The 22,257-nt window shown below is 37.7% G+C and overlaps 1 protein-coding gene across 1 annotated transcript in view; it reads left to right on the forward strand.

Annotated features, from left to right (window-relative positions):
* LOC144972701 (cysteine-rich venom protein Mr30-like) overlaps positions 1–22,257 on the forward strand; it is a 48,844-nt gene that overhangs the window by 24,453 nt on the left and 2,134 nt on the right. Inside the window, exons 8-10 of the mRNA XM_078914241.1 lie at positions 4,351–4,433; positions 14,753–14,848; positions 17,734–17,856. Of these exons, the coding sequence (XP_078770367.1) occupies positions 4,351–4,433; positions 14,753–14,848; positions 17,734–17,856 (302 nt within the window). The remainder of the gene's footprint in view (positions 1–4,350; positions 4,434–14,752; positions 14,849–17,733; positions 17,857–22,257) is intronic.

Here is a 22,257-nt window from a genome sequence, read left to right on the forward strand (position 1 = left end):
TTCATTATTATCATTTATTAGGTAACAGGGAAATCATAGGTCTTGCAGACCCGTAAATATCAGTATCATTGGTATCGATATGTTGGCGGCCTTTAATACAATCGACCAAACAGTGCTCCTTAATGTTTTAAAAAGAATTGTAACAGAATACGAATTAAGAATCATACAAGTTTTACTGAGTGAAACCAGAATCAGTCCAAGAATCCGTGGACGATCTGTAAAAAAACATTCATAAGTAATGTCGAATTACCACAAGGAGACTGTCTAAGTCAGATACTGTTTACAGTGTATCTTAAGCATGCATTAGGAGAACTGAGAAACTCTCTAATACAACCCGAGACTGCTTTATGAATGTTATTACCAGCAGAAATAATTTATGCGGACGATGCAGATTTTATCGGGCAAAGCCATATCCACATAGCCGTTGTAAAAGAAATCCTCCTTAAACATGACCTGTTTGTAAAGAGCGACAAAACAGAACGTGCAACGTTGTCAAGGTATGAAGATTAATGGAAGATCACAAAAAAGATGGGCACATTGATCGTTGACAGCGACGACATTGAGAGAAGGAAACATCTTTCGAACACCGCTCTGAACAAATTAATGAATGTATAGATCAGGAGAGATGAGATTTTTTTTTAATGAAAAAATACAAATCTCTTGTAAAATCAACCCTGCCATGCAACTGCGGCACACGGGCTCTTACCAAGTCAACGGAAGTAAAACTCGAAGCATTCCACCGCAAACAATTGAAGCGAGTCCTCAACAACATACGTTAAGCGACAAATATTTCAAATGAATCCCTTTGCATCTTTGGACATATATTAAGAAGAAATCCATAAATACCAGTAAACAAACCTATGACAGCACATTTCAAAAAGTATGGGCACTCTTTTAGAGGACGACCTATAACCACCCTACCTGTTCTTTTAAGCCAAAACCTCGGAACTATAGAACATCCAATGACCCTAAAAATACCGAAAATCTACAAAAACGTAAAACTTTAGCCAGTGACAGACACTCTTGGAAGGACCTTAAGCACGAACTAGTGGAGGCAGCCGAGGCGTCTCGATCCTTTGATGGAGACGCGAAAGGCTCATAAGTCAAGTATCAAAGTGCTATAACGTGAGATAACGTGAGATAACATGAGATAACCTGAGATAATATGAGATTACTTGAAATAACGTGAGATAATGTGAGATATCCTAAGATAACAAGAAATACCGTGAGATAACGTCGGATACCCTGAGATAACATGAACATTGTATAACGTGAGATAACACGATAACGTGAGATAACATGTGATAATGAGAGATATCCCGAGAAAACGTGAGATATCATGGGATAACGTGATTGTGATATATCCTGAGATAACGTGAGATAACATGAGATAACTTGAGATGTTATGAGATAACCTTAGTAATACTGAGAAAAGCACAGAATTGCGTTGTTTCTTTTTTACAAAATTACCAAAACCCACTAAAAACCGTCCGAAGTGAACCCAGGAGGATGGGATGTGTACACAAATGGGTAGTGAATCCAGGATCATGGGAGGTGGATATCAGTGGGGAATGAACTTGAGAGGGTGAATCCGGAATTATGGGGTAGACACCAATGGAGAGTGAACCCAGGCTAAGGAAGAGGATCGAGACTGGTGAGTGAACCCGGGACTACCTGAGGTTGACACTAGTGGGAAGTGAGCCTTGGCCCATGTTAAGTGGACACCAGTGGGGAACGAAGCCACAACGCAAAGATGCGGATAGCAATGGAAAGTGAACCTGGACTATGGGGACAGATCACTAGTAGAGAGTGAACCTAGAACTGTGGGAGACCAATCGGGATTGTATAGTGGACGAGATACAAATGGGGAATTAACCGGGGACAGTGAGATGTTATCACTTTTTAGGAGTGAACCCGTTGCCGAGGAAGAAAATATTCAATGAAGAGTGAACCCGAGACTACAAGAGCTGGACACAAGAAATATTAATAATAATAACTGACATTTGTATAGCACTTCACTCCGTTGATACAGGCTCTGGCTCTAAGCGCTTTACAGTGAAATAAATCAATATATATTATAGTAAGACACGTGTAGATTTAAAATGATTCAAATTCAATTAAACAACAAAACATGATAATAGAATATCAACTTATGACGTTAAAAGATAAAACTTTAAACGAGATTTGAAAGTTGTCAACGAGTATCTCACAAATGACATGTGATGGGAGAGAGTTCCGAAATGGGGGGCCGAAAATTGAAATAATAGCTCACCTATTTTACGCAAGGTCTTGGGTTTAACAAGGATTGATTTGTCATTGCATCAATTCTGTCATTATCTCAGGATTTCTAAGGTTAAAGAAGCGTAAAGATGCTTCCAATATACGAATCCTTCAAATCCATGACGATTCAGATATGGCAGACAGAGAAGAAAAATGCAATATATTGAACAAACAGTAAGGAAATGTGGTTACTATAGAAACCCCCTCTATGCCAAACATAGGTAAAAGCAACATACCATCTATCAACATAACCACATACGGTATACAAACGCAGCTGCAACAACTAATCCCATCCAAGGCAGCAGGGCCAGGCCTTATACCAACTAGAATACTCAAAGAATGTGCAGATGAAATAGCCCAGTTCCTGTGCACGTTTTTCCAAAGTCCCTGAAAAAAAAGAACACGATCTACCGTCTGGAAGCACACCCGTATAACCCCAATCTATAAAAAGGGCAAACGAAACCTCGCTTTAAATTATAGACATGTATCTGTAAGTTCAGTCATTTGCAAGATATTAGAACACAATATATTCCATTCTGTCATGGGACACTACAACAAACACAACATACTAGTCGACCATCAGCAGGGCTTCAGAAAAAAAACGGTCATGCGAGACACAATTAATCAATACAATAGTAGAAAGTGCATGGTCACTAGAAGTCGATCTCCTGATAATAGACTCCTGTAAACCGTTTGACACTGTACCACACAAACGATTACTATTGAAACTCGAGAAAAGCGGGTAATGAAACAAATCAGTCAGAGAATGTTGTTCCATAACAACAACCGCAACATCTTCTACTTTGGTTCAAGGAAAGGCTTTGCAATTGAACTCAATAAGTTGTCATTGACGGAAACTCAAGCGAAAAATGTAATGTCTAATCAGGAGTACCGCAAGGAACAGTACTTGGGTCTTTATCCTACCTGATATCTATAAATGACTTTGGTATCAAATTATCTCCACAAACAAGGTTTAAACTTTTCGTTGACGATAGCCTTCTTTTCAGAACAATAGATGGTAGCACAGATGCACATGAACTCCAGAATGAGCTTGATTCCCTCCAGACATGGTCAGATACATGGCACACGAAGTTCCACCCTTCAAAATGCTATGCCATGTCAATATCAAACAAGAAAGAGCCTTATTCTCACAATTAAACAATGCCCGACCATTCTTTACATGTTGACTCCATAAAATAACTCGGAGCTCATCTCAATAAGATACTAAAGTGGCAAACCCATACAGAACATATCGCAGCAAAGTCAAGTAGGATGCTGGGGTTTTTGAAAGGGAACATAAACCAATGCCCACGAAGAATTAAAGCCCAGGCGTACGCAGCACCTATCAGTCCAATATTAGAATATGCCAGCGCCGTGTGAGATCTATACACACATAAACAATATTGAAAAATTACAAAGAGCAGCTGCAATATTCGCAACCTGATGCAGATCCAGAAACCCCGGTTGTGTCACGTCCTCCCTCCAGTCACTTGACTGGAAACCATTGGAAAACGGGTGCAAGGTACCTTACACAAAACCATCAACGACCCAAATGCACCCATCACCATCCCAAACTACATAAAAACCAAATCAGACAGGTACGTTACACGTAGATACAATGCATCACAATACATACAACCATTTACAAGAACAGACACATAAAAACACAGCTTTTTCACCACGAGCAATAAATGACTGGGATGTCCTACCACCGGACATAACGAACGTTGAATGCTTGGAAACTTTCAAAACAGTTTTGAATGCACTAGCGCGTCAAAGTAATGTGTGACTGTTCCCTGTTTTGATTGGAGTGTAACTGAATATTTGCAGTGATGGGCCCGTGGGGCCTTTTGCAAATACAGCCATTGAAGATTGAAGATGAAGAGCTCACATTTCTGACGATATCTCACGTTATCTCAGATCTTAGGATATCTCACGTTGTTATCTCATGTTGTCTCAGGTTATCTCACGTTTTCTCAGGATATTTCACGTTATCTCACTTTATTTGTTAAACGGTAACTACCATCCTATTTCTTTGTATCTACTTTCTTTTGTTTTTCCATTTTACAGGGGTAATATGGCCGATTATACAGAGCCCTATAAGTCAGGAACGAAGGGTGCTGATTGCAAGACCAATGACAATGGGTTATGTGGTGAGTGTCGAAATATCAATTAACAATGACGTCATTAGTTTTTGTAATTTAGTTACTATCTTTTACAAAGGGTGATAAATTCATTATTTGCCTTTATGTTGATGATCTGCTCCTTGTAACCAAAGATGCAGATGATCTTGTTCAAGTCAAAAGTGACATTTCCAACACGTTTGAAATGAAAGATTTTGGTGAACTGGATTACTTTCTTGGTGTTGAATTTAAAAGACAAGAGAATGGAAGCATTTTGATGGGACAAGAATCCGACACCAAACAAAACTTACCCAATTTGGCATGGAAAATTGCTCACCGACTGATACACCGGTTTGCAACAGCCAAAAGCTTACTCCTGGAAATGAAAACAGTGGAAGAGTTGATCTTCAAAATTACAAGCTGCAGTGGGTAGTCTCTTACACGTAAGCAATAGAACAAGGCCAGACATAGCATATGCTGTGGGGTTGGTTGCTAGGTTCTCCTCAGACCCATGTAAGGAACACTGGGTGGCAGTAAAAAGAATCTTTAGATATCTAAGGGGCACAACAAATTTTGGCCTAGTGTATACTGTTAACTCAGATGATGTTTTTGTTTGTGTTGGTTACTCAGATGCTGACTGGGCAGGTGATAATTCTGATAGAAAATCTACTTCTGGGTTCATTTTTCTTAATTCAGAAGGAGCTGTTCAATGGGGGTGTAGGAAACAAAATTGTGTTGCACTCTCAACTGCTGAAGCTGAGTACATTGTTCTGGCATCACCGACTCAGGAGGCAATATGGTTGAACTCTTTGATGACTCAGATCAGTACTGTTACTGTTAATGAACCAGCAATGGTTATTTATGAGGACAATCAAAGTACAATTTGTATTGCTAATTGTCAAGGGTCAAAGAGATCCAAACACATTGATATTAAGTATCATTATGTTCAGGATAAGATTGCCCAGGGTGATATTGTGTTGCAATATTGTAAAACAGAGGAAATGTTAGCAGACATTCTCACAAAAGCTTTACCAAAAGACCAGTTTGTGAAACTAAGATCATTGATGGGGATGAGAAAACCTATTTGAACTAAATTTGACAATTTGAAGTTTTTACTGGATGTAGCTTGTTTATTTAGTTACGTTTTTAAAATTGTAAAATTGATAACTCTACTGGGTGTAGATTTTTGATTTTATTATATTTTTATATAGCAAATTGATAACTATATTTGCTGGTTTTTTATTTAACTCTGTTGGAGGAAAACTATTATAAAGTTTGAGTGTTCATTATACTAATGCAAATGGTCATGGGTATTGTTATTGTGAATTTGATACAAGTTGATCATGAATTGAAATTTATGATGGGATGCTTTAGTTTATAAAGTATAGTTGTTTTTAGTTGTACAAATTCAATTAACAATGCCGTCATTAGTTTGTGTACTGCAATTAGTTACTATCCTTTATCATAGATTTAAGTCCGTTGTTGTTGACTTTGTCTCTCTTCTGATTAAAACGTTATCGACTTGCAAGATGTCCTTTGCCAATATTTCTTATTAAATTCTACAGTGAGTACTTATCAAGGAATTTTCATCACCTACCTAGAGATAAATAAAGATTATTGATTTAAACATTTTCATAACGAAACATCACAACAATAATGATAATGAATGCATAAAATGATGACGATGATGATGATGATGATGATGATGATGATGATGAAGATGATGACAACAATGATATTATGATAATGATGGCGACGGCGAAGATGATGACAACAACAACGATGATGATGATGATGATGATGATGATGATGATGATGATGATGATGATGATGATGATGATGATGATGATTGTGACAATGATGAAGATTTGAAAGTCCACAGTTGCATAATTTCTTGACTCACAGATAATATTTATCGTCATCTAATGCAGTTTTTTCCCAATCAGAGCAATTTATAGTAGGGGGAATTAGGCTAAAATCGTGCAAATTCGGGTTGAAAGCATGAAAATTTGCATACAGGTTGCTAAGACCCATAGAAAAAACATCTGATATAGAACCGCTCTGGCAATCAATCATAACGTATCGGTTTAAGGCCTTAGATTTTACCTATTACAGCTATATTAAACAAGGGAAATAACTGCGTAAAAATATATATTTTCTTCATATTCATTGTATTAGGGAAAATTAGGCTAAAACCGTGCACATTGAGGTTGAAATCCTGAAAATTGGCATATAGGTAGCTATGACCCGTATAAATAACACCTGATATAGAACCACTCTGGCAATTTATCATAACAGTGCTTTTTTAGCACTTTTAATTTTTCCTATATAGCATTACTTATCCGAGGAAATAACCACGACAATACAATGTGCGTTCTAAAACTTTAAATACACCGGTAACCATTTAGGGTAGCTAACTGATGGTTATTTCGTGTTGTAACTAGTCGATAAAAGCGGGAGAGGGGGAGAGGGGGAGAGGGAGAGACGGAGATAGATAGATAGATAGATAGATAGATAGATAGATAGATAGATAGATAGATAGATAGAGAGAGAGAGAGAGAGAGAGAGAGAGAGAGAGAGAGAGAGAGAATTTTACTCATTACTGTACTAACCTAACTAGTAGATAAAATAGGGAGAGGGGGGAGAGGGAGTGAGCGGGAGAGAGAGAGAGAGAGAGAGAGAGAGAGAGAGAGAGAGAGAGAGAGAGAGAGAGAGAGAGAGAGAGAGAGAAAATTTTACTCATTACTGTACTGACCTAACACCCCCCCCCCCCCCCCCAACAAACACACACGCCGCATCTACACAAATCCGTGCAAGGCAAACCGGACCTTAAACACTTGCATCAGGTGCCGATACATTCTCTCTTACATGAACATTTGATGAGTTTTTGGGACACTTTTGAAAATTCTAGAAATAAGCTCCACAGTGGTTCATGTCGATCGTCACATTTGTTGCAGGGTTCTCTTCTATAAAAGATATAATGTTAGCAAAAGCTCGACTTCTTTCAAGAACAGTGACATCATGATTATCATCAGCAGTGACATCTTTTAAAGCTTGTTTGCATGACAAATTTTATGGTATAGGGCGGTAGTGTGGCTCCTGAGCGACTAAATCTCCTCCGGCAATAAATGACAACATATCAGAATCTTTTATAGATAACGCTACTTCACGAATATTTTCTTCCATATCTGTTGTCATTACAGAATGGAGTACTCCCGATTCCATGTTTTTACAAAAAAGCACGTTTGTTTATTATAGCCAATCTCTAATTTTGAACGTTGTCTCATTATTCTCGTGGGTTGCGAAATATATTAATTCGGTGACTCCTCCAAGTCAAATGACGAAGTTTGGAATTCTTGTAGGGCAATTCTTTTAGATTTCTTTAATTCTAATCGCCTAATTTTGTTGGCATTAAATTTTACACGACAATACTTATGCCACTTAGCATCATTTTGTTTTAAGCTTTCAATAATCTCATTTCTTTCTGATGAATTAAAAAATAGATGCATCCAACTTGTTTTCATCACAAACCAAAGAATTGAATTGTGTTAAATCTTCAAAAAGAGTTTCATAGCCTTGCCCTTTGTCATACCTCCTCCACTTAGAGGGACATTAGAAACGGTCTGTGTTATCTTGTCATATCAAACACTTGTCGCAGTCTCTGGGAGCAGGTCTTTTTACTATTGTACGTGTATCTGAAATCATGCAAACGCATTCCTTTTTTAGGCATATGCAATATTCTTTCATAACTCTCTGTCTCTTTCTTTCGTTCTTTCTGGTAAAGACCCATCATCAGCAGGCAAAATGTGTGCAGTATAAATAGAACAGTCTCCCATTGTCCCTTTGAGGTAAATAACGTAAAGTAAATAACTTGCCACAATACAGCATCATAGTGGTTGATGATGATGATAACGATGATAATTATAGCAATGTAAGTGGTATGCTGACTCTTTACTGTCATCAAGTTTGACCGAAACAGGTTTTAACTCACGTAAAATGATTATAGCAGTATTTTTGGAAAGAAAAGAAAACAGGAGGAGGGGAGAAGGAGCACTGTCCTTTGTCAACACCGGTTATCGGCGTTTATTGAGCTGTGTTCTGCTCGTCTGTTTTGTCTACCCCTCTGCTCGTCTGCCCGTCTGTTTTAGAGCAATTGATTATACTTATTAAATCAGATGCAGAAAAAAAAATCTTATATTATAGAATATTGCTCGCTAGACGTGAAATTGAATAATATTTACGATTAAATATTTTGTATGGTTCGTGAATCGAAAGTAAAGAAAAAGGAAAACATCCGCTTCGACGCTAAAAATAGTCACCAATGGGAATCCAAAGGATGACGTAAAACAACCTTTGGTCGGCTTGCCTCGAATGTTTACACAATAAAAATGAAAGAAATTATTGTCGTCCATTTCAAAAATTTTTAATCTTAAAAACCTTGTATCTCAACTAATACTGATCTCTCAGAGTGGTTCTATATCATAAATTATAGGGTTTTTCATATTCTACAACATATGTAATTTTCATGTTTTCAACCACGTTTGCACAATTCCAGGGTTTTTTGGACCTAATTCCCCTTACTATTAAGAAGCTTGGACGAAAATAAAAACATTTTTATCCCACCAAGTTTATAGGATTTATTGCTCCCTTGATCGTTGACAAAGTCTGTTTAAAAATGACATGGGTATGTAAAATGATTAAGATCTTACATTTGACCTTAACTTGAGACTTATTGCAACGATTTTCACTTTTCAAATGGCGTAGACCAGCGTCGTCAATGCATTATTCTAATCTAAACATAGTGAAAAATTAAGGAACAGGCACTATTGTAAGATAATGATCTGAAAAAAGTGTGTCTGAAACAGTGCCAAGCGAAACCAAGAGGAAAAATACATGAACCCCCCCCCCCCCCCCCCCCCCCCCAAATGAGCCTATCTGACCCAAAAAACAGGTCTGAGGTCCGATTCCCAGTGGAGGCAGACTGCTTTTTTGTGATGGTTTTTTTTTTAAACTTGTATTTTTCTTTTCTCTTTGTCTGGCACTGTTTCTTACACACTTGTTCATATCTTTATTCTAAACTGAAAATAAAACTCTAGCATCATATCCCTTTGGTTTAGGAAAAAAACTGATTTGTTAGAGCGTTATAGAAAAAATAATACGATGCGTCACGATTATTTTTTGTAAAATTAACCGTAGCAATTCAATATTTTTTTCGCCGCACTAATCCGGTTTTACTAAAAACATAGTTTGACGCTTAATGTCTATCCTGACACTCGGTGATAATTCTTAATAACAAATCTTTCAATTCGAGAACCATTCATTGTATAAAGGTACACATTTTGATAAGAAATGATATAAGCGTGGTCATTGGAGGCTTATAATAATAATATTCTTGAAATCCGATGTTTGAGGTCAGGTCTTGAACATGCTCAAGGAAATGACTGCCCTAAATCGGTCCTGACAGACAAAAACACCACTTGCGTCGAAAATATGATTCCGGAAACATGTGAACTAGAATTCAGAATTAAGTGAATGATCTTGACCTTCAGAAGACAATATTTGTCAAATACTATAATATTACTGGGATACGGAAATTGTCCCCACTTATGTAATGTGGTCGCTGTTAGACAGGTTCTAGACCATAGACTACCAAATGTCTCCTCTTGCTGGTAAGCAGCCTGGCAACTTCTCTCCCAGTTTTGAGGGATCGAATGTTTCCAAGTCTACTTCCATCTCATACGTGCAATCCCGTCCGGAGTCAGGGAAGTTAAGTACTTGGATCACTGTCCAATATGCGCCTGAGAGGGGTTTCCCACTTCTCCTCTCTATTTTATTAAGCAATCGCTAGTTAATCGTCTCCCACCCGACCCCAGCGGTCCCGACACTATATACCGTCTCAATGTTCTTGCTCCTACCACTGGAGTGCAATATTCCGCAGTGGAGTAGCATAGTTCCAGGGCAGAAGTCCCCGGGAGCGCCTGACGGGCACCCAAAGCTATCCCCGCCAGTTTCCTCAGAAGACTTGTGTTTCTCTATCTTCTGGAAAACACTGTTGAGATGGACCCGATAGGTAAGGCTGCGGTCCAGTGCAATGCCCAGGTACTTCGGATACGGTTCATATGGGTAACCTTTAGGATGTTCAATTTCCGGGTGGGTCATGTGCTGACTAGATGGAAAGCTGCGGCTACTGTTTTTTAATTTTCCATCTTCATGTACCACTTGTTAAAGTAGGACTTCAGTTTGGTAACGTCCTCACTGAGTGTGCTCTCGAGACGTGTCCATGCCTTACTTTGAGAAACGAGGGCCTAGTCGTCCGCTTATCCCAGCCTCAGGGAGGAAGTGTTCCGCATGTCGCTAAACAACATTGGTGCCAGAACAGATCCCACGGGGACTCCATTTCCCAGTTTCCTAACTTTGCTCGTTCTGTCTTTCACCTACTATAGAAGAGAATAATTTCAATTTTTTTTTGCACCATATGATTTTTGCAAATTTCGGCATGAGGCCTTCGCACAAGACCGTGTTATAGGTCACTGATAGGTCTAAAACACCGCACCTGTTTGCAGTTTCCTTTCAAAGCCTGTTTCAATATGCTCTGTAAGGGCAATGACCTGTTCTGTTGTACACCTCCCGTACCCGAAACCCACCTGATGGCTTGGCAGGGCTACGTTTGGGACCGCCCCAATCTGCTCAGTAGCATACGCTCAATGAGTTTGTAAAAGCAACTCAGAAGTGATATAGATCTGTAGTCGGTTTCCGAGCTTCAGAGTGGCAACTATCTTAGCGTGCTTCCACATTTATGGAATTCGGAAGCTTCTCTTTTGCAAGGCCGTCAGGCATTGCCTCCACCAACCAGGCCCGTGCCCTTGGGTCCAGATGCGTCACCATATTGGGTTATATACCATCTGTCTCTGCCGCTGTTCCATAAATAACTGCAACCAATTCTTTTGGACTGAACGGTGCTGTCTAGTTTGACTTTTTGACTGGGATCGCGAATTTCAAATCTTACACGGGCACCGTGCTCGAAAGCTTGATTCGGGTCTCGTTTGCTTCGCTCCATTATGTCTTGGTAATAAGATTCAGTAGTCTGATGTCGCGTCGCCCAGCAACGAGCAGCTTAGTTCTAAACAAAGAAAACCGGTACTTTTTATTCTCCATGCTGGCTAGAACTTTTTCACGTGTCATGTGATCATAATGTATAAAAGTCAAAACATGATCAGATTTATGTTTTTCTCCACTGGACACACTTTATGCTCGTTGGAGAAGTATTTCATAAGGTCGTCCGCCATTGTTTCGATAGTTTAGAACCAGTTACTAAGTTACTATGCGTCATTACGAGGGCAGTGACGTCACGACTGTTGAAGGCTATTGTGTCTGCCTCGCACTCGCATTCCGATACAGCCCTCGCAAAGTCAGGATTCAATTTCTTTAATCAGTCGCCAAGCGTGGCGGCTGAAGTGCGTAATGCTTTCCACGGTCTTTTGCTACCGTTCCTTCCTTCCGTCAGCCAGAGACTGAACTAGTCTATCGACTACGCACTGAGATCCCTCAGAAGAGTTTCGTCAAGAGAGTCAAGTCATTTTGTCATAATAATTGATTATGTTATTGAGTTTAGTTAAAGTCTGACTCAAGTAAGCCCTACATTCTTGTATCAATGTTAAACTTTATATTTCAAGTTAAAAAAATATTCAATATTATGAATTGGAAGAAAAATATAAATGGGTCAAATTTGCTTGAATCAAATTTCTCCCTTTTTACAAAAAGCGCGACTGTATTTAACAGCTTTTTGCATCTTCCTAAAATTTTCACAACAAGAAAACATGAATAATGATGGAAAAATATGCAAAAACCCAGATGTTTCTACCATTTCTAGTTTTTCGACTTTTAAAAACAACACAACACCCTGTATATTTCTGAACATTTTGAAAGAGAGGGAGTTATGATAACACCGAGACTGAATTTATATCAGATCATAAATTCATATATTATTTGTTTGAGCTGTTTTCACCATGAGGACGGGAACAACGACACAACTCGACTAGGGGAGAAAAGTGTGATGTAAAATAAAAAAAAAACTGGTTCCAATCTTATTGGAAGTGTAAAACCAACTCTACCGGAGGACTAGATACATAGCTTGTGTAATTGATCTTCTGACTTCGGAGCGACAGCATCTTATTTTCTAGTGTAAATAATGATGGTAGTGAATAAAGATGATCCATCCTGTCTCTTTTACCCCCCCCCCCCCCCCGCAACCATAACAATATGCCTATATTATATCCTGCTACTAAAATTAAATAGTTATGCCACATTATGATTCAATATATAATCCATCCATTATTAGTCATATCCGAAGAAATTTAGAACCAGAAGAGCAGAAGGTGTGACGTCACGACTTCTTTGTCCTATTTGCATCGCCTTAACTGTTCTTTGATAAGAACAAGAAGGTCTGATTTGATGTATATTATTTAGTATAAAGACGAACCCACCTTGTTATTTTAATAAACTGCAACAAAGTACTGTATGTTTAAAAAAAATATTTCAGGTTTAAATAACTCCAAAGCTATGTAAGATTTCATCAAACGTTTTTTTCTCTCCAAAGGTTTAGAATATATCTACGTTTTGTTTGATAAAAGTTTTAACTCTGTGCGCCCTCTGGTAGCTGTGTTATGATGTCATAAGTAGAAAAGGGTAATTTTGAAATAAATCGTAATTTACAGGGCGTTTGATTTTAATCATTGACACATTTCAGGTTTGAATAACTCAAGAACAGCTGCAACGACATCGATTTGGTTTTCAACATATTAATCCAAATGCATTAATTGTTTTTCATCTGATATCTTACCTGTGTGTTTGCGCAATCCTCCATATGACCACCACCTTTTGAATGGCAAGCCGCAAGCGTCTCTCCAGTTCGTCCCATGGTCTTTTGCATCATGAATGATAGCAACTTGACGTTAACGTTCCCAACCTTCAACGATTGACGAACGACGAGGAAGAAAACGAAGATCTGTCCTCAAAATCTTAGGACAGATCTTCGTTTTCATCCTTGTTGTTCGTTGTGGGTTGGGAACGTAACCATTAACTTGCTATTGTGACAGAAAGAACGGTTTCTCTTATTTTTGTCTTCATATGACCCACGTCTCTCACGGGGGTTCTAAACACTCTGATTTTCACACATCCCCATAAAAAAGTGAAGTGGGGTTAGATTAGGTAATCTTTGAGGCCAGGAAATTGGAGCATCTTTGCCGATCCATCGGTTTGGGAACTTCATTTAAAAATTACGATTTATGTCAAAATTACCATTTTCTATCACTGACGTAATAGCCCAGCTACCATGGTGTAAAAAATTATATCAATCAAAACTTCAATAAATTCTGCACGTATGGCAAAAACCATTTGATGAAATCTTACAGAGCTCTCGAATTATTCAATTATTAAAACCTGAAATGTGACAATAATAAGTGTTTTTTAAACACACACACTGTATTATAATTTTTTAATGATCTTGACACAACAAAATATTCGGTGGCTGATATAATCTACCAAATTATTTTTAAACAAATAGCTGGTATTATACAAGTGCCGCTTACAATTTAATTTGCTATTAGAAGTTCGGAAGATTCCAGAAGATTGGGTAACAGGCCAAATGACTGCTCTATGTAAAAAGATGATAAAACAATTACCATCAAAGTAAAGACCAATTTTTCTAATCAGTATAATATGTAAAATCATAGAAAAGCTTATCGGAAAGAAAATTGTCACTCACATGGACGAAATCGACCATTTTAGTGATGAAAATACGGTTTCATTAATGGCAAATCAACAACGTTACAATTAATCACAGCACTTGACCACTGGACTACACTATTGGATCACGGAGAAGGTATTAATATCGTTTATATGGATTTTATAAAGCCATTTGACAAAGTTCCTCATGAGGTTAGTCTTATCCATAAACTGAAAGCTTACCAAATCAGTCCAAAACTTTGTCTGTGGGTCGAGGAATTTCTTAAAAATAGAGAACAACGTTTAGATGTCAATGTCAATTCCAATTGACACTCTGTTAACATGGGGATACCTCAACGCTCAGTCCCCGGACCTATCTATTTTGTTAATTTTATCAATGATATACGGGATTTACAGTCACACGTGTGTCTCTTTGCTGATGATACAAAAATTTACAATGAAATTGATGTTAATGAAGAGTATGATGTCATAAAAACCGTAAACAAATTTTTATGATTATTTTTACTCGCACTTAGAGGCTCATGGGAACCTTGAACCTTCCAGTTCATGATGACTATGACTATTATTTATAACAAGTTACCTTTTTAACTCGTTTTTTTTCTCAGATTGCAGTGGGTTGGTATGTTGGAATCGCAAAACTCTAGATCGGTCAACTTGTACATGTGATTGTGGCAGTCGTTATATACAACCAGAGTGTTCTCGTAAGTAATACGCATAAAAAATCTACCATTATGTCGTGTATTGTTGCAAAGCGTACTTATCGTAATATAATAGTAGAGATAATAATATAATAATATAATAATAGAGTGCAAGTCTTTACCTACCTTTAAAAAGAATCTCAAGACACATTTTTACTGTATTTGTTTTTATTGACTCTATGAATCCTTGATTTGGCTATTATTATCATTTTAATTTATTCACTTAAAATTGATATTTATATTGTAAAGTGCCCAGAGCTTGTGTTTTACACGAGAATGAGCGCTATATAAATGTGTATTATTATTATTATTATTATTATTATTATTATTATTATTATTATTATTATTATTTATTATTATTATTATTATGATAGTATAAATTCCTTTCAAAAACACAGTCACAATTCTCTCATGGTTTCTGTGGTAACGTCAGAATAGGATCAATTTTTTGTTCATTTTGAGTCAATTAAACATGTAGTACGAATTATTTTTAGATAAAAGGCCCTCAGTAAGAATGATTGCTAAAATGATTTAATTTGAACTTTTCTAAGCTATGGATTTGGAATTAAGTGCACATATTTGCAAGTCTGATAACTAAACGCAATTATGGGCTTGTTTTAACATTGTTGTAATGGAAAATAGTTTGTGTCGATTTGAGAGTATTTTTATTACAACAATAAGCACACAACTAATTTCGTTGTATGCCCGTCAATTACTTTCACGTCGGTTCGGAATAGTCTTTATTGAACTACCATCATAATAATCCTTGGATATATTATGGATGTCTCTCCCCATACTCTTGGATTGTTTCTTATCTGTTGAGATAATGACGCTTCTGTTATGAATGGATTCGCAAAATAAGCTGGCATGAATATCACTGGCTGGCATTTCACCCATTGAACATTGTGGGTTGCCTCAATTCTTCAGTTCTCACGTCATTCATGAAGCAAGGAGGGTTCCCTCAACTCTCTATCTTGGACTCAATATTGTTCTTAAACAGATAGAAAAATGCTGATAATAGAGACGACTTACCACATCACTGTTTGGAATGTGAGAGTGAGCGTGGCAATGAGTAGCTGTTCGAGAATAGGTCCAGATTTAAATAACTGGTTATGTCTCATAACTTAAAAATTGTATCAAGCCCTCGACTTGCTTTCGGTTTCAACAGTACACTAACTCCTGATTTTCTCTTTAGGTTGTGGGCTCATTGTTGTACTAAAAATACTCTCAAACCAACGTAAAATATGTTCCATTACAACAGTGTTAAAACAAGTCACTTAGACTATTAGAAACTTTTCAATCGTAACCAACCGTTCATGGATTTGTGTGCTGGTTGTATTTTTATGTCTTTTCTTATTATATGGCCGAAAAGTCGATATAGAGACTCTAAAATTGGATGTGATAGAAGTCTTTCATTGCTCTTCCCGTAGATTGCGTTATTGCCTATTTTGGTTAGGCATCCTATGTTCAGGACATTCTTTTTTTTTTACCCTACTATAGTAAAATGAGGAAAATATGATACACTGTTCTTTAAAACATAGAGTAAACATTGCATATGATACAGTTAGGCATTATCGAAATGATACAACTAGCCATTGGTGCCTCATTTTATTCCTTGGTCCTGATACACGAGCAAGTTTTTTTTGCTTGTTTTTTTTCTCGGTAAGTCGACAGTGATGTTCTTGGTCGCTGATCTGTCATCGTGTGGTTTGAAATATCTGACGGTTGTGGCAATATAGTATAATACTCAGATGGGTAAATGACCTTCCTACTTCCATAAGTCAACAGCAAGAGTGCAACGAGTTTTTTTTTAGTAATTGGGTGGGTGTGTGGGGGGGGGGGGGGGGAATGAATTTTAAACGAGAAAGTTAGCCAATTTTGAATACATTGGCTCAAGACGGTTGATACCTGATATTAAGGCGGACTAGTCCTTAGTCTCTGACTTTAGTCAAGGATTTGAAAAAAAAAATCGCTTTTTTATGTGAGCTGACCAAGCAAGTCCTAGACTAAAATCATCTTCCGACTAAGTTTTGCCAAGTGTTATTCCTTTTCTGGGTCGGACTGTATCGTTAGTCTCGACCAGTTACTAGGATACACCAAGCCGACAAGACAGTAGCAGTTGTTGTGAAATTGGGAGAACTTTGATTCGGAAGGAAAATACGATTTACAATCACACGCGTGGTTATGGAAGACACTGCTAATCATATGCAATCACTCTTCGTACTAACTGTAGGAAGTTTGACTCTCGAGTCATTCTTTCTAGGCAGGATTCATCACGTACGTGATAAATAAATAATGTGTATAACATTTATTATTCATATGTTTTTCCTCCCACTCCATTCTTTTCATAATTTTTTGTAAAATATCTAATTAAAGCCTTTTGAATTTAATTGTTATTTTTGCATTCGGTATTGTCCCAACTACTTCGTTATCTCATTAATTTAATAAGAGATTCTAATGTTTTTCGAAATCACTTCCATATTAAACCTGAGTCGTTGTGGTGAAGGTTGTGTTACGTGGCTTGTAACGACAGCATATAGCGCACAAGAATCCAGACTAACACGTTTATTTGGATTACGAATCATAACATATACAATCCCACCCCACGTGGCTCTTGCAGAAATAATTTTTCTTAGCTCAAATTTCAATATCTTCAATTTAAAGTTTGCACAATTCCTTAAAGATATACACTTAACACACACAATTTCATGGAATATTATAAGTTTCTGACAAAGAGAGGATCATATATAGAGAGAGTGCTTCACAAGCTGTAATGTATGAACATAAAATAATTCCATGTTGCATTCGGTAGGAATACGACCATCTCTGTTGAAGCTATTCTGTTTTATCCATTCCTAAAGTGATTAGTTTATTTAATTTATTTTCAGTTAATTGCGATCTGAGTGATGGTTCACATTGCGGCCCCTCTCCCTATGATGTAGCGGGTTGCTCGAATTCATTGGCACACGTGATCTCATCCGATTGTCCCAAACAATGCGGCTACTGTCCATGTAAGTTGATGAACAGCTTCAAACAACAATTTATCATCTTACGGTGTACATATAAAATCGGAACTTTTTGTTCAACAATTTTAAACTCATTTTTTATATTTATAAAGCATGCTATCAACTGGATGTGCTCAATGCGCCTAAGGCTCAATGCGCCTTACAATGGGTCTCTAGCATACAGCAACATTGAACATGACACTTGTAATTCCCTGTTACATCTTTTTTGTGTGGACAGACACAATGTCGTTATCTGCCATGAGTAAGGTGAAGGGTACGGAAAGGCGCCGTCGTTGAGGACATAATACGAATAACATAAGATACAAAGCCAATGGTACTCCGATGGCATTATCTTCACAAAACGTGCAGAAAATTTTAGATATACTGGTGAGGAGAGATGTGAAGAGATGGGCCTGACACTAAATGTTAAGAAAACCGAATGCATGGTGGTCTCAAAGAAAGACAACAACACAACCTTTCATTTGTCGGGTAAAGGAGAGTCGATCAAACAAGTAAAGAAATTTAAATATTTAGGCACTCTCATTGCCCATGACGCACGTGACATAGAGGATTTAAAACAAAGAATAGCAATAGCAAAAATTGTGTTTCAAAAAATGCGTCCAGTTGTTTCAAATAACAACCTAAAGTTGAAGAACAGAATGAAAGTAGTGGAAACGTATGATATAAGTTTCCTTTTATACGGTTTGTGAAACGTGGACGCTTGACAAAGAATGTACTAAGAGGTTAGAGGCATTTGAGATGTGGAAGTATAGAAGAATGTTGAGGATATCATGGACAGACAAGTATACGAACGAGGAAGTGCTGACAAAGGGGGGGGGGGGGGGGGGGAAAGGAAGAATACTGATAGATACCATCGGAAAGAGGCAGTTAAGTTTCTGGGACATGGAGGGACGGAATAGAAAAGTTGGTAACATCTGGGATGATCGAAGGAAAGACAGCTAGAGAAGACAGGGAATGATATATTTGAATAACCCGAGAATGACCACAAGTGATTTTTAAAAAATAACGTAGCCTTCATGCGCACCGCAGAGGATCGTGATACGTGGAGACAGCCTTCAGGCGACGTACTCAAGTACAGGCCACAATGGATGATGATGAAGATGAGGGGATGCGAGTCGATTTGCCCCGCCATAGCAAGACTTGAACCATGAACCTACACTGCTGTACTCTGAAAAAAACCCCCACATATTAACAATTTTGTCCAGAAAACTTGTGCTTCAATTATCGATCGATTACAATGATCCTCATATTGGCAAAAAATATCAAACCTGGGATTGTGAAGTTTAGTTTTTATCGCAGAACAGTAGGTTTTAGTTGGCTAGAGAAGAAAGTCGCATCTAATCAGTCCATATAAAATGCTGACATTCCAATAACTTTCTTTCGGGTTAGTTGGATCCCTCAACAATACCTGTGGTAACCTTATTATTAATTTGCAGTTAAAAGGGGAATATTTGACCTTTGAGAAAATTCGTTGGATTATACAATTCCATCGTTATATAGAGATTAAATGACAGTGACACCCATTAACCTTAAGAAAGGGTACGCGTCAATATTTTTTTACTTACAATTATCTATGCCAACCCGTTTTGAAATCTGTTGAAAAGTTTGGGCGCTATTGGCATTTAAAGTCAAGGGGAAAATCTCGCTCTTTTTTACTGCTACTACTACTACTACTACTACTACTACTACTACTACTACTACTACTACTACTACTACTACTACTACTACTACTACTACTACTACTACTACTACTACTACTACTACTACTACTACTACTACTACTACTTACTACTACTACTACTACTACAACAACAACTACTACTACTACTACTACTACTACTACTACTACTACTACTACTACTACTACTACTACTACTACTACTACTACTACTACTACTATTAATACTACTACTACTAATATTAATACTACTAGTACTACTACTGCTCATACTACTACTACTACTACTACTACTACTACTACTACTACTACTACTACTACTACTACTACTTACTACTACTATACTATCTACTACTACTACTACTACTACTACTACTACTACTACTACTACTACTACTACTACTACTACTACTATACTACTACTACTATATACTACTACTATACTACTTATACTACTATACTACTACTACTCTACTACTACTACTACTACTACTACTACTACTACTACTAATACTACTACTACTACTACTACTACTACTACTACTACTACTACTACTACTACTACTACTACTACTACTACGACTGATACAATTACGCCCGACCGAAAAAAGAAACGCAAAAAGAGAGTAGAAGAGCCTATCATAATTATATTAAGGAACTTGTGAGTGAACTTTACTTACTGAGGCCGCCCCTTGGGGCGCCCAACATAAGCCACACGTCTTCGCCATTCTGTCCTGTCCTACATGAGTACGCAGCTCCCGGGTGTGTCCATTCCTGTGTCATCTAGCAGTCAATGTATGTGAGTGAAGACTCAAACAAAAAGCTCTGGACATTTATAAAAAGTAGGAGGTGCGATTTGGTTGGTATAGCACCCCTTGAGCATGGCGCAAAGGAAAAAGAAGACATACTTAATAGCCAATTCTGCTCTGTTTTTGATTCAAAAGCTCATACCAAAATTTCCACTCAACAACTACTACAAGGAGAAGACAACGTATTCCAACACTATGGTCGAAATCAATGTGACAGTAGAGAGCGTTTCCAAACTCCTCGCCACTCTAGATCCAAAGAAAGCATGTGGCCCATACACAATACCATCCCGTATTGAGTAATGAATTTGCCCCTGTCCTCACACATTTGTTCAAACTCTCTCTTGAAACGAGAGATATACCAATTGTTTGGAAGCAGAGCCCAAAACTACCGTCCAATTTCATTAACTTGCATCTGCTGCAAACTGATCATTTTAGAGCATGTAATGAGATCCTCAATGACTGAATATCTCGAAACTAACAGTATTTTTTGTGACGAATAGCACGGATTTAGGAAGCACCGCTCATGTCAAACACAACTTATATCATTAACACATGATCTGTCAGCTGCTATTGATAAAGGAGGTCAAATTGATCTAGTGCTGCTGGACTTTGCCAAGGCCTTCGACAAGGTTCCTTACCATCGGCTAATCCAGAAATGGTATGATGTTGGCCTCAGGGACAAAACCTTACAATGGATTGCAGCGTTTCTGGACAATAGCACCCAACAAGTTCTTGTCGACGGCGAGACTTCCACAATCGGAATGGTGACATCAGGTGTACCTCAGGGTTCAGTCCTTGGGCACGCCCTATTTTTAGTGTACATTAAATGATCTTCCACGATGTATAAGGTCAAAGGTGCGCTTCTTTGCTGACGACACAGCATTATATAATCAGATAAGAACAACAGACGACTGCAAAACACTCAATGACGATCTAGCTAAACTGCAAGAATGGGAAACAATAAATCAAATGGAATTCAAAGTACAATGTTTTAACCATCACAATTAAGAAAGCACCTACTACATTTGAATAACAAACATCATGGTCAAAACCTGGAACATATAAAGACAGCAAAATACCTTGGCATTGAGTTTGCTCAAAACCTTAAATGGAACGACCACATATGTCACCTGGCTTCAAAGGCAAGTCAAACAAGCGCTTACATCGCCCGCAATTTAAAAAGATGACAATCTCAAGTCAAACTCTTGCTTTTAATACTAATTGTTAGACCAATTTTGGAGTATGGAAGCTCAATTTGGGGCCCATACACAAAGAAAAACATCGACACTTTAGAAAACAATCAAAGAAAAACAACAAGACGCATCACAAACATATTCGAACCTTTCTCAAGTGCATCCGAAGTAACACAACGGATTGGCCTTGAAACTCTGGAAAAGAGAAGACAGATAGATGAACTTAAATTGTTCCACCAGATCTACTATAAAAATTTGTACCTTAAACTTCCAAACGACATCAAAGATATTGGCACAAGAACAACGAGGGGACATACAGCAAGAGTAACCATCCCAACATAAAAAACAACGCCCACCTGTATTCGTTTTACCCTTCCACTGCCGGAATATGAAATAGCCTCCCAGCTAAAGTTGCTGACAACGGCTGCCAACATGCCTTCACGCGGTTGTTAGAGTTCACATCGTGACTTTAATTTTTTTAAAATCTATGTACTTTTTATTAGTATTATGTGCAGATTTTTAACAAGTTTACAATGTAAAACCCTACAAACGGGGGAGTGATCCTCGAGAATATTGGAGGTTTCCACAAGAAGAAGAAGAAGAAGAAGAAGAAGAAGAAGACAACTCCTACTACTACCACTACTACTGCTACTACTACTACTACTACTACTACTACTACTACTACTACTACTACTACTACTACTAC

The sequence above is a fragment of the Berghia stephanieae genome, chromosome 5 (genome assembly GCF_034508935.2).
Source record: "Berghia stephanieae isolate SIO BIC M18660-M18661 chromosome 5, UCSD_Bste_1.3, whole genome shotgun sequence".
Lineage (NCBI taxonomy): Eukaryota > Metazoa > Mollusca > Gastropoda > Nudibranchia > Aeolidiidae > Berghia > Berghia stephanieae.